This window comes from Lacerta agilis, chromosome 12 (genome assembly GCF_009819535.1).
Source record: "Lacerta agilis isolate rLacAgi1 chromosome 12, rLacAgi1.pri, whole genome shotgun sequence".
NCBI classification, from domain to species: Eukaryota; Metazoa; Chordata; class Lepidosauria; order Squamata; family Lacertidae; genus Lacerta; species Lacerta agilis.
Genome location: NC_046323.1, coordinates 32,876,505 through 32,890,229, shown reverse-complemented (window position 1 = coordinate 32,890,229; position 13,725 = coordinate 32,876,505). Strand labels below are relative to the sequence as shown.

General features: G+C 42.2%; 1 protein-coding gene across 3 annotated transcripts in view; it reads left to right on the top strand.

Annotated features, from left to right (window-relative positions):
• FAM171A1 (family with sequence similarity 171 member A1) overlaps positions 1 to 13,021 on the top strand; it is an 85,128-nt gene extending 72,107 nt beyond the window's left edge. For all 3 annotated transcript variants that reach the window (XM_033164956.1, XM_033164955.1, XM_033164957.1), the window contains 3 exons: positions 1,355 to 1,471; positions 2,589 to 2,703; positions 11,282 to 13,021. In XM_033164956.1, the coding sequence (XP_033020847.1) occupies positions 1,355 to 1,471; positions 2,589 to 2,703; positions 11,282 to 12,989 (1,940 nt within the window). In that variant the 3' untranslated portion in view covers positions 12,990 to 13,021. The remainder of the gene's footprint in view (positions 1 to 1,354; positions 1,472 to 2,588; positions 2,704 to 11,281) is intronic.
• Positions 13,022 to 13,725: the final 704 nt, after the last annotated feature.

Genomic DNA, 13,725 nt, shown 5'->3' with positions numbered 1-13,725 from the left:
TTGTTTGTATTAATGAAGTGTAACGTGAGTCAGGGAGGGTGCAAGTCTTCCCCCACCCCCCACCCCCGCTGGCGGAATATCAGTCCTGCCGTAAACTCAGATTTTGCCCGGGCTGTAAAATTAATGATTCCCTTTGGTTGTCCAGGAGATCTTATCAGCATTCAGTGTGAGGAGCTGGGCACAGGCTGGCTTTCCATTCCCAAGTTACTCAAATATCCCTGGTTTTGTGGATGGTAACGTTAATCCATCTGAAATACAATTGCAGCACAGGATAGAATTCTAATTTCAAGTGATTGTGGTGGCGGCACAGCCCCCATTTATATGATTTTTGAGAAGTGAGCAGGAGTTGTGCCACCAAATCAAGCAGAATGACTAGGGTAATGAATACAACAGAACTTGAATTGAGCTCCTCTCCAGGTACTTTGCCTGCTTCCCTCCTTATTTGTTACTTTTGGCGCCCACTGCTGGTGGAAAGCAAAACTGCTTGCGCTCGTTTAATAACACTGCCTAAAAGTCACGATGGTTGATTTGTACTAGGATGGGCACATAGACATTCTTTAAATTGAAAACAATGGGACGCGTGCGCACACCCTCCCTTTGCTAAAAGCTTGCTGCTGTTGCTCATATGTGATAAACATGTAGCTCCAGAGGTTTGAGGGACACCAGCAGAACACACTTATACCCATAAGCCAGATTGTGTCTTATTTGTGCTTACTTCCAGGTAACTGTGCATAAGATTGCAGCCTTAATGACCTGTGCTAACGTGGATTTTGATAACTGGGGCTGCTCTTTTCCTCCATGAATTCCTTCCTAGAAAATCACTCGCTGCATCCGTGACAGCCCAGCATCTAAATGTTTGTACCAGAACTGCATCTACAGCCCCTATCATAAACTCCAAACATTGAGATTATAATGCTGCTAAACTTCAGTGTGGGCCATTGGGGACCGTCTCTCCCTGGACAATACCATCTTTGTTGGGATTTTGGTTGGAACCAAGGAAAGGGTCTAATCTTGCCTCCCAGCTCAGCCCCCTTCATTTTCTGTTAACTCGAGTCTTGTTCTTCAGCTAACGTGTTTCCATGTGACTCGTTTAGCATCACGGCCAACTTTTTTCTTCATAGCACAATCCTCTGCATTCTTACTCAGAAGCAAGTCACACTGTTTTCATTGGGGCTGAAGGGCCACTTAAAAGATAAACGCAACTGCAGCCCTGGTCTCTCTTGTTATTTTAAAACAAAGCGAAAACCATCTCAAAAGAGGCCTTTCGCCACAAGGTGACTTGTGTCAGTACACAGAGTTGTTAAGCCTTACTTGTATGGTGTTGCTAAATGCATTTTGAATCCCTGTGTTACAGGAACATGGTTGAAAAGCAGCTTGGGCATCGTAGAACGAGAAGGAAATGAGATGACCTGGACGTATATTGCCCCACAGCTGGGATACTGGGTTGCAGCCATGTCCCCCACAAATCCAGGTGAAATGAGAGTTTTCTTTTCTTCGCTCCATAAATATCTGCCCACTATGCTGTGAAAGGGCCTGTGTGTTTCACTATAGTATCAGTGCACCTGCCATTTTAATTACCCACAAGGCCCTCCCAATGTGCTACTGCTCTGGGCAGGGCCTGCGCGTCCATTAAGGCGAACTAGGCAATTGCCTAGGGCGCCAAAATGGAGGGAGCGCTGGCCAGGCTTGGGCGGGGGGGGGCTAGCAGCAGCTTCTCCGCTGTAGCGGAGAGTTGCTGCTTGCCCCCTACACCACCCCCCGGCTCCCGCTAAAGCAGGCTTTGGCGGGGGGCGGGAGGTGGGACGGGGGAGCAGCAGCTTCTCCTTTCAGCAGAGAAACTGCTGCTTGCCTCTCCACCCCACCCCCCACCTCCCGCTAAAGCAGGCTTTGGCGGGGGGCGCCAGAAGGTGGTCTGCCTAGGGCGCCAGAAACCCTAGCACCGGTCCTGGCTCTGGGGCATTGTGGGAAGTATAAATGGTGGGTCACTTGTCACTGTCTGGCACGGGTGGCATCACTCCTGCTGCCTGCAGAAGCACCTACAAGGGAAGAAGAAGAGGAGGAGGAGGAGGAGGAGGAGGAGTTTGGATTTGATATCCCGCTATATCACTACCCTAAGGAGTCTCAAAGCAGCTAACATTCTCCTTTCCCTTCCTCCCCCACAACAAACACTCTGTGAGGTGAGTGGGGCTGAGAGACTTCAAAGAAGTGTGACTAGCCCAAGGTCACCCAGCAGCTGCATGTGGAGGAGCGGAGACGCGAACCCAGTTCACCAGATTACAAGACTACTGCTCTTAACCACTACACCACACTGTTTTAGGATAGCATGATTGGTTCAGCTGTGCTGGGTGCCGGCGCCGCAACAATAATGTAGAATGGGGTGCAAGAGTTGGGGGCACTGAATTTTAGCGTCACAGAGGGAGCCACTGAAATTTGAGAGACCAAAAACTACCCCTGTTCCAAGGCAGGGAGGGGTGCACACTTGGACCCAGAGCCAGCCAGTCCCTTAAATATGCACTCAGAGGGGATTTGGAAAGCTCTGTATTGGTTGGGTTGCTTTTCTTCATCCTTTTCAACTTTTTCTCTTCTAGGTCCCGTTGTAACCCAGGACATAAGCACTTACCACACAGTGTTTCTTTTGGCTATTTTAGGAGGGATGGCTCTGATACTTCTGGTTTTACTGTGCCTCCTCTTGTACTACTGCAGGTAAAACAACTCTTTCTTCTTCTTTTTTTTTTTTTTATTGTGATACATTATACAATTCCATTTACACATAATTCACACATACACATATACACATCCAGTTACATTCATACAATTACAGTTACAATAATACAATTACAATACCTTATACCAATACATATACATATATCCAAATAATTTAACATCTTCCAAACTCATTTTCAATCAATTATATTTTTATTACATAAGTTGTTGTTGTTGTTGTTTTTTTTTTAAAATATATATATAAACTTGTTCTTCCTAGCCTTCCGCCTACCACGGTAAGACCAGATTGCCAAACAATATCGTTCTTTGACTTCCCTGTCAATCTCTTCATCAAAATAAGTAAGAAAATTGATCATCATAAATAAAATTATGACACCGACCTCTTTTACTTTATTTCTTATATTTCTTGGTGGTTTAATCTTGTGTGCTTTTTTAATTCCTGTGTCGTTTTCCAGATAACAGGGGTTATTCCAAAGCTAGTACTGTGTTAATACTGCATTTTTCCTTTAGGTATTGCATAAATCTGCTCCATTCTTCAGTGAACTTTTCTCTCGGGTTATCTTTTATCTTTTCTGAGAGATATGCAAGTTCTATGTATTCTAAAATTTTGTATAACCATTCCCTCCTGGATGGTATTATTGCACTTTTCCACTTAGTCCCAATTAAGATTTTTGCTGCAGTTGAGGCATATAAGAAAAAATTCCTCATTTTTCTCGGTATGTCTGGTATAGTTATGCCTATGAGGTAGGCCTCTGGAGTTTTGGGGAATTTGGTTCCAAAGATTTCTTCTATTTCTGAATGTATTTCATTCCAGAAATTTGCTATTTTACCACACTCCCACCAGATATGGTACCAGTTTCCAACTTCCTTACACCTCCAACAGATGTTGCTCACATTTTTAAACATTTTTGAGAGTTTATAAGGAGTGAGATGCCATCTATAAAACATCTTTATCATATTCTCTCTAATTACATTACATGTTGTGAAACTCCAACTAGATCTCCATAGATTTTCCCATCTTACCATCATTATGTTGTGGCCTACATCCTGAGCCCAGTGCGTCATAGTGGACTTAACTTGCTCGTCCATTACTGTCCAGTCCAATAATAACTTATATGCTTTTGAAAGGGTTTTAGTTTTAGAATTTACTACTTCTAATTGAAATTTAGATGGCCCTTTTTCAAAACCTAATTTACTGTCCATTTTATACCTTTCAAAAAGTTGGTAATATGTAAACCAATCATTTACTGTGTCTTTTAGATTCTCATATGGTTTTAATTCTAATTTGTTATTTTTTTCCTCTAATAAGTCCTGATATGTCAACCAGCTGGACTTCGTATTTCCACGCCTTAATGCTTGAGCCTCCAGGGGGGAGTTCCACCATGGCATCCTTTGCTCTAAAAGATGTTTGTGTTTTTGCCAAACTTTCAGCAAAGAGCCTCTTATAATATGACTAGAGAAATCTTTATGTACTTTGTACTTTTCGTAGTTTAGGTAAGCATGCCAACCAAACCTTAGGTTGAAACCTTCAAGGTCCAACAATTCTGGGTTATCAAGCCTACACCAATCAGCAATCCATGTTAGACAGGCAGCGTCATAGTATAATATTATATCTGGCTGGGCCAGTCCTCCTCTTATCTTGATATCTATCATATTGAGGTGCTTTATTCGAGGACGCTGACCCTGCCATAAATATTTCGTTATGTGTCTCTGCCATTCTTTTATTTTATCTTCCCCCCCCAGTATCGGTATTGTCTGAAAAAGGAATAGGAGCTTTGGAAGCACCATCATTTTTATTGTAGCCACTCTTCCCAATAAAGACAATTTAAGTTTATTCCACTTTTCCATGTTGAGTTTTATTGTATTCCAGGTAGGTGTATAGTTATCTTGAAATAAATTTATATTCTTTGGACTGATCCATATCCCTAAATATTTGACTTTATGACATACCTTTAAGCCTGTGCTCTTTTCCAACAGTTCGACCTCTTTCTCTGACATGTTTTTTACTAATAGCTTCGTTTTAGCTTTATTCAGTTTAAAACCTGCCAGGCCTCCATATTCTTCGATTATTTCGATGGCTCGCACAATGCTTTTTTGAGGATCTTCTGTCGTCAGGATTAGGTCGTCCGCGAATGCTTTTATTTTGTACGATCTCTCTTGTTTTTTAATCCCTGTAATACCTGGATCTTCTCTAAGCTGGTTGTTTAATATCTCCATTACCATAATGAAGATTAGGGGGGAAAGTGGGCACCCCTGTCGTGTCCCCTTGCATATAGGAAGGCTTCCTGTTATTGTCCCATTTATTATAAGGTTGGCCCTTTGTTCCTTATAAATGGCATTAATTCCTTTACAAAATCTATCTCCCATTTCCATCTGCCTCATCAGTTCTAACATAAATGCCCAAGATATTTTATCGAATGCTTTTTCGGCATCCAAAAGCATTAATGCCGCTGGTTTGTTTATCTTATAATCTAAATATTCGATAATATTGATAATGTGCCTCACGTTGTTGTTTAGATGGCGCTTGGGTAAAAACCCTGTCTGGTCTTTATGAATTGTATCTTGAAGCACTATTTTAAGTCTTTGGGCTATTATGTCTGCAAATAATTTATAATCGGTGTTTAGAAGTGCGATAGGTCTGTAGTTTGCCATTGAAGTAGGGTCTGTATCTGGTTTAAGTATTAACGTTATGAAACTGTCTTTCCATGTGTTTGGTATCTCTCCAGTAAGCAGGATTTCATTAATTGTATTTTTTAATGGTAGAATTAGCTCTTCTTCTAGTTTTTTATAATAAAGGGCCGTGAGTCCATCAGGACCGGGTGATTTTCCTTGTTGTAATTTTTTAATGGCCTGTTGAATTTCCATGTCTGATACTAATAGGTTTAGACTGTCCAGTTTTTCCTTAGGTATCGCTTTTAATTTATTTTTATTAATATATGTGTTGATTTTTTCCCCTTCCTCCTCCTCCTTTTTATATAAGTCAGTATAATATTCTATAAAGCATTTATTTACTTTTGCTTGTTCAGTGATCCAATTCTCTCCTATTTTAATTCTATTTATGATTCGTTGATTTTTCTTTTCCTTCAGTTGCCAGGCCAGTAATCTACCTGGTTTGTTTCCATATTCAAAAAATCTTTGCTTTGTAGATTTAATTTTCCATTCTATCTCATCGTTTATTATCATCTCAAACTGAGTCTGTAGGAGCTTTATTTTATCTTTGATGGTCTCATTCTCTGGGTCATTAAATAATTCTCTTTCATGGCTTTTTATTTCTTCCCATAATTTTATTTTTTTCCCTTCTTTTATTTTCCTCTGATATGAATTCTGCTGTATGAAGAAGCCCCTAAGGACGGCTTTGCTTGCCTCCCAAACGGTCATAATGTTGACTTCATTGTTGTTGTTTATTTGGAAATATTCTTTTAATGTTTTTCTAGCCAGTGATAAGATCTTGTCATCCTTCAGTAGATTTTCGTTCAGTTTCCATCTCCTACCCCCTATTTGCCTCCCTCTTATATCTAATTGAAGTAAATTATGATCAGATAAGATATTAGGATGTATTTCTGCCTTATGGATCTCCCCGAGTATGTCCTTTGATGTCCATATTGCATCTATTCTCCCGGCAGATTTCTTTGAATGTGAATAGAATGTATACTCTTTATCTGAAGGATGTTTGAATCTCCACGAATCGTATAGTCCCATAATATCCACCATTTGGAAAAATGTATTGGGTAGCCTACTTTGTTTGATGTCAGATCTTTTTTTGGATCTATCTACCTTGGGCTCCACTACCCCATTTAGGTCTCCCATCATAATAAGTCTCTCCCCTATATATTCATGTAGTTTTTCTTGCAATTCCTGATAAAATTCTTTCTTCTTTTCATTTGGAGCATATATTCCTATTAGAATCAGTCTTTCTCCCTTGAATTGAATTTCTACCATTAAAGTTCTTCCTTGGTCGTCTTTGTATATAAATTTTGGCTCAAGTCTTGGATGTATATACATTATCACTCCTCTTTTTTTCTTTTTATATGAGGCGATAAATTCTTGGCCCAGTTTTCTATTTATCAAGATTTTTTGATGATTTGGTAAAACATGTGTTTCCTGCAAACATATGATATCATTTTTTTGTTTTTCTAACACATGAAATATTTTATTCCTTTTTGTTTTTTCATTCAATCCATTTATATTCCAAGATACTATTTTCAGTTCCATCATTTATTTTTCACTTAATAATAATACTTATCATAAAATACATTTTAGTTGGATTCTTCTTCATCAACTAACTCTCCTACTTCCACATCTTGTTGGTTATTATCTCCAAAATCCCCCTTATAAGTTCTCCGGAATCTTTCCATATCCGCCCCAGTCAAACATTTCTTTCTCATACCTTTGTAGAAAAAAGATATCCCCTCTGGGTACTCCCATTTATGTTTTATATCTTTTTTTTTTAATGCTTCCACCAGGGGTTTATATATTTCTCTTTTTTTTAATAGTCTATTCGGGATAAACTTATATATCGATATTTCTTTCCCCGCAATTTCCAGTTTTTTTCTATTACTAGTTTGTAAAATCCTATTTCTAACATCCATTGCTCTGAAGTTAATCAAACAATCTGATGGCCATTTATTCGCTTTTGCAATTTTTGAATTAGTTCTATACATGGATTCAATGCTAAGAGCTAGTTCTTGTTCCTGCATGTCCAACCAGTTTGCAAGTATAGGCACTATTTTCCCCTCTAGCTTCTCGTCTACTTCCTCTACTATACCTCTCAGACGCAAAGTTTTTTCTTTTCTTTGCATCTGTAATATGGCTAAAGAGTCTAGAATAGCTTCCTGTTCCGATCTTAAGCTTAGGACTTCTTTCTTGGTCTTATTTACCTCTTTTTTAACTTCTTTTCCTTCCCGAACCAGTTTTTTTGTGGTTTCCTCCGCGCTGTGCATCCTCCCTTTTAAATCCTGTACCGTTGTGTTCAATTCCATATTTTTTTTTGCCAAATCCTCCACCTGTTTAGATAGGGATTCGGTTGCCTTCACATTCTGGTCTAATTTTTCCCCCATTTTTTGGAATTGTTCTTCATTTTTTTTGGTATTTTCTCCAATTTCTTGCTTTAATTCCTGCTTTAGATCTAATATATCTTTTCTTAAATTTAACATCAACTCCTTAATATCCATTGCGGAGTCGGAATCAATTATTGATCCTCTTCTGTTCTGAATTGGTACAGAATTTTTTTTGTTTGACATTGTAGTAGACCATTCGATTTAAATTAAGAGCACCTTTCTCTCTCCCACCCCAAAAAAAGAAAAAGAAAAGATAAGAGGGGGGGGAATGGGAAAAAAATAAAAAGGGAATATGTGTATTAAGCAGAAGCAAAAGAAAAAGAAAGAAAGGAGAAAAAAAAAGAGGAGAGAAAAAAAACGAAAGAGAAAGAAGAAGAGCAAAAGGAAAGAAGAGAAGAGAAACAGGGGGGGGAAAGGGGAAGAGGGAGAAATAAAAGAAAAAGGGGAAAGGAAAAAAAAACAATTGGTGGGTGTGGGAAAGGTAGAGAAGGGGGAGGGTCTTATTAGGAAAGAGCACAGTGCCAGGGTTGCCAAATAACAATTTGCTCTATATCAATTCATGGACGCCCTTTATCTGTTTTTCCAAGAAGTCTATATCGTCTCTTTGGTCATAAGCCTCCGACCCCACGGCAACAGTGAAAAGGCCTCTGTACGTCTATTAAATCAATCTTCAATATCTTTGATCCCGAGTCCTGTCTTCAATTAAATCGCTTGTTGGTCTGATTCTCCCACCGTTAGGGTCGTAGTTCTTCTTAATTATCCTCATTTAAGAGGTCCAGTTTATAACTTGCCATCTCTCGCAAAACGGGCTGGATATGTCTCTCAATTTATATCTCAGTTCAGTGTCCCGATGTATGTCTCAGTATAGCTTTTATAGTCTTTGTAGTTTTGTTTGTCCCAATAGCCTCCCAAGTTGTAAGAGGCGCTAAGTGCTTTAAGTAGTACAGAATAGTAAAGTGTTCTAAGCAAGGCAAAGCACTTTAAGCACTTTAAGCTGTACCTGGCAGTGCAGAATGATAAAATGCACTAAGTATCGCAATACTGAGCCAGATTAGCCTCCAAAACAGTAGAGGACGCTGAAATGCATTGAATAATACAGAGTATTAAGGTGCTTTAAACAGGGCCAAATATTTTAAACAATACCCCGCAACTCTTTCTTCTTTTTAACCAATTAAGATTTAAATTGAGTTTCCCAGTAAATTTTCCATCCTACATTCCAAGCATCCATTTAAAAAAAAAAAAACGCAACCTAAAACTGCAGTGTAACTACATTGTCCATCTCATACTTCCTAAAAGGGTCTTCGTATACTGAGCATATTACGGTCCATAGCAGTAAGTCACAATATCGGGACCACAGATGTTTAGGCAGTAGGTCATGTCAAAATGATTTGGGGACCTCTGGAAGTTTCACAGTTCAACTTAGTCTAAGGGATATGAAGTCCCTATGAAAGTGTATCGATTCTGCTGCCCTTCTAACTCGACTCACTTCTGATAGCTTTTCTGCTAAAGCTTATTCTCGTACCTTTGAACCACCACCCTTGCAGCATGGATGGGGATTTGTGGCGCAAGTGTTCTGCTGTCTCAAAGCCTGCAGGCCGCCAATAGGGAGGAAATTAAGTCTATACTCTCCACTGTGTTTCCTCAGTTTGTGTACAGAGATCATCTTCCCATTTTGCTTTAATACTAGGAGGGGAAAAAAACATTCCATCCTGATGGGTGATCCTTTAAATTTTCTCTCTCTTGGCACAGAAGCTCTCAAAAAGGAAAAAGGAAAAAACCACTGGATCTCTAGGAGCACCTTGAGTGAGATAAAAAACAAGAACTGAATGATTGGTTCTGAACCATCTGAAACTAATTCGGACCGATGTCCCCTAGTTGAGCCAGTAACTGATCAGTTTGAATAGATTGTGTATTTTGTACAACCCTCTAGTTGCCCATTTCTTAAATTGCCTAAAATTGCTTTCCTCTGTGGTATAAAAAGGGGCACAATGGGGAACTAGGAGTCACGCCCGTTTCCCCCAAAAGGGTAGCTTTACAAAAGGGGGTTATCAGTTTCGTTTAAACCATGTGCAGTTATCTTTAGAAAGGGAAGCACTTTGTAATAGTGATCTTGGTACCAGTTCAGGAGTCCACATCCTGATCTCCCCGTACGACCTGTTTCAGTTGCTTAAGGTGACAGGCATCGTAGTATAACTGGAGGAGAGGCACTCCAAAGTCATCAACTTAATGTCTATTGTTTGCCATTTCATTTTGTCATCCTGGTGGGGTTGGTTTCAAACAGGGCCGGCGCGTCCATTTAGGTGAACTAGGCAATTACCTAGGGCGCCAAAATGGAGGGGGCGCTGGCCAGGCTTGGGCGGGACGGGCTAGCAGCAGCTTCTCCGCTGTAGCGGAGAGGTGCTGCTTGCCCCCTACACCACCACCCCGGCTCCCACTAAAGCAGGCTTTGGCAGGGGGTGGGATGGGCGAGCAGCAGCTTCTCCGCTACAGCGGAGAAACTGCTGCTTGCCTCTCCACCATCCCGCTAAAGCAGGCTTTGGCAGGGGGCGGGCGGCGGGGTGGGCGAGCAGCAGCTCTCCGCTACAGCGGAGAAACTGCTGCTTGCCTCTCCACCCCCCCCACTTCCTGCTAAAGCAGGCTTTGGCGGGAAGCACCAGAAGGTGGTTCACCTAGGGCGCAAGAAGCCCTAGCACCGGTCCTGGTTTCAAAGAACTAGCAAGTGGAGGGGAAATGGTGCTTTCCCACAAACACTTGCAGTTGGTGCTCTGATAGGTATACCAGCTGCCATAATAGTCAAACAAAGAACACCTTTGGATTTCAGTTCCCTGTTATGAGCTCTGTTCAGGCATTCTTTATTCATATCCCACCCATCTGATTGCATTTCCCCCAGCCACTCTGGGCAGCTTACAACACGTAAAAAATTGTAACACATCAAACATTAAAAACTTCCCGATACAGGGCTGCCTTCAGGTGTCTTCTAAAAGTCAGATAGTTGTTTATTTCCTTGACATCTGGTGGGAGGGCGCCACTACCGAGAAGGCCCTCTGCCTGGTTCCCTGTAACCTCACTTCTCGCAGCGAGGGAACCACATGTGATATCCACCTAGTCAAAATGAGGGCCTCGTTTTCAAAGGGAAGAACAGCAGTGGAAGAAAAAGGATTTCGTTTGAAGGAAGATTTGAGGTACCACTGTATATAGAAGTAAAATGTACAGGCAAATCCAGCCTCACCTGCCCCACTAAAAAGATGAGCGCAAAAATACAGTAGGCCACAAATATACAAATTAAGGGCCAAAATGTTTCTGCCTGGCAACCAAAAACAGATAAAGATGGTGATGGGCATCGTTCTCTAAGGAGAACATTCAATGAACGGTGAGTTACCACTAAGAAAACCTGTTCTTTGCAGAGCTGTCAGGTTGGAACACTGAATAGGAGCATTCACTTAACAAAAGGCAATATCTTGTTGCAGGTGCTAACTATTTTTGTTCTCTTTTTACGATAGGCGAAAGTGTCTGAAACCACGTCATAAGAAACTGCAGCTGTCCTCAACGCTTAGTGGCGCTAAGAAGGACCAGTCAACCTCTATGTCCCACCTCAACTTGATATTTTCGCGCCGTGAGTCAGAATTTCCTGGCGGGTTGTCTGTTGCCAGCAATGGACACACAGAATCCTCCGGCCACAAGGAGCTGATGGGGGCTGTGCGCATGGAGAAAGTGTGTTCGGGAGGAGAAGCAGATATGCGCACTCCCATGCTCAAGCACACATACAGCACCTCGCAAGAGTTTAGTTCCCGGGAGGAGTTGCTTTCCCATAAGGAGAAGGATCAGAGCCGTATGTCTCTAGAGAACATGGCCTCTAGCGACACTCTGCGAAAAGACTACCTTAAATCAGTGGATAGCTTTCCTATAAACCCCAGGAAATCTATGGAGGCATCAGAAGGATACGACTCCCCTGACAAAGAAGATCACAGGAGGAGTTACAGTGCAATGTTGACTCGGCCTTTATTTGAGAAGCCGGAGCAGGCCTCCATGAACCATATTTCTACAGGAAGCAAATACAATCTTCAGGAGCAACTGTACCCCATCCCTTCAGCACCCGAAACAGAACTGTTAGACTGCAGGCCCAGTGAATGTATGATGTCTCGCTCTGTTGACCACCTCGAGAGACCCACTTCCTTCCCTCGGCCAGGTCAGCTGGTCTGCTGTAATTCTGTTGATCAGGTTAATGACAGTGTTTACAGAAAAGTATTGCCTACGCTGGTTATTCCAGGCCATTATATGAAACTTCCTGGAGAACATCCTTACATTAGCCAGCCTCTGGTTGTCCCCACCGATCAGCAGATCGACATAGAAAGACTCCAGGCGGAACTGTCGAGCCCTCATTCACAGCTCTTCCCACACTCGCAGCAGCAGATGCAGCCCCAGCAGCTGGCCGCTCAAGCAATATCTCAGCAGCATTTGCAAGAAGCTGGAGCAAGTGAATGGAGCACCCAGAATGTCTCCATGTCTGAATCTGTATCCATTCCGGCATCGCTCAACGACGCCTCTTTGGCGCAGATGAATAGCGAAGTGCAGCTTCTTACAGAGAAAGCTCTCATGGAGTTAGGAGGAGGCAAGCCTTTACCTCATCCTCGGGCATGGTTTGTTTCTCTAGACGGGCGCTCCAACGCTCACGTTAGACATTCGTACATCGATCTTCAAAGAGCTGGGAGGAACGGAAGCAACGACGCCAGCTTGGATTCTGGGGTGGACATGAACGAGCCCAAATCCGCCCGAAGGGGAAGGGGAGATCATTTGTCCCTGCACCAAACCCACCTGCAAGTTCAGGTACATCCACAAAAGGAGCAGAAAGCCCCCGACAGCACAGCTTACACGCAGCTTGTGTATTTGGATGATATGGACCAAAGTGGCAGCGAATGCGGTACTGCCGTTTGCAGCCCGGAAGACAGTGCTCTGAGGTGCCTGTTGGAGGCAGGGAGCAGAAGGACGGGCAGCCAGCTGCCCAGCCTGCAGGAGGAGACGCTAAAACGAACAGTGGAAAGTTCACCAGAGCCTTTAACGAGCCCAGAGCACGGAATGACTGTCCATAACGAAGCTGAAGATGATGAAGACGACGAGGATGATGACGACGACGACGATCAAGGAGAAGATAAAAAGAGTCCTTGGCAAAAGCGAGAGGAGAGGCCACTGATGACGTTCAACCTAAAGTGAGCTGTGGTCCATTCATCTTTCTCCCCCCCCCCACCGAGTATTAAAGTTGCCAAATACTTCTTTCGGCGGATGTTCTCAGTTTGTCTGTGGAAGGGGGAAGAAAAAGGAGGGGGGGGAGAACCCTCAGGGTGGGGCAATGGAGGAAGTGCAAAGAATTACTGTGCAGATTCAGATAGTTGCTCTGAAGAGGCCGCGCGAGGGACGCTTCCTACAAGAGAGCTTTTAAGAGTGTGACTCTTGATTCCATTTACTTGACAGCAGCCATCAAGGACATTTGGACATGTTTGGCATGTGGTATGGCGGATTATGACCTCAGATTTCCCCGAAAAGGGATCTATGTGAAACTTCATTGCATTTTCTTAAATTCAATTGTATCATGACAGTGCTACTGAAAGGGTATCTTTCATTATTAGACTTTGACACTTGACGTCTACCGATATGCATTATTTCCAAGGAAGGCTATGCATTGCTGCTTTTTAGTAACCTTTTTTTGCGTAAACTATGCTTTTCTTACTTATGTACAAGGTAGTTGTTAAACATTTTATGTCCTTGACGTTAAGTCTGCTCAGCAACTGATTTTTATCTACACAAAAGCCTGAGTAGAATCTCTTGGTATTTTGAAGAGCCTTTTTTTTAATGAAGCCAAACTGAATTTTAAAGTCAGCTGCGATTCCTCTGGTTCCATTCCCCCACTCCCAAGTGCCTTTTTTACAGAAACAATGAACAGCCCCTTCTT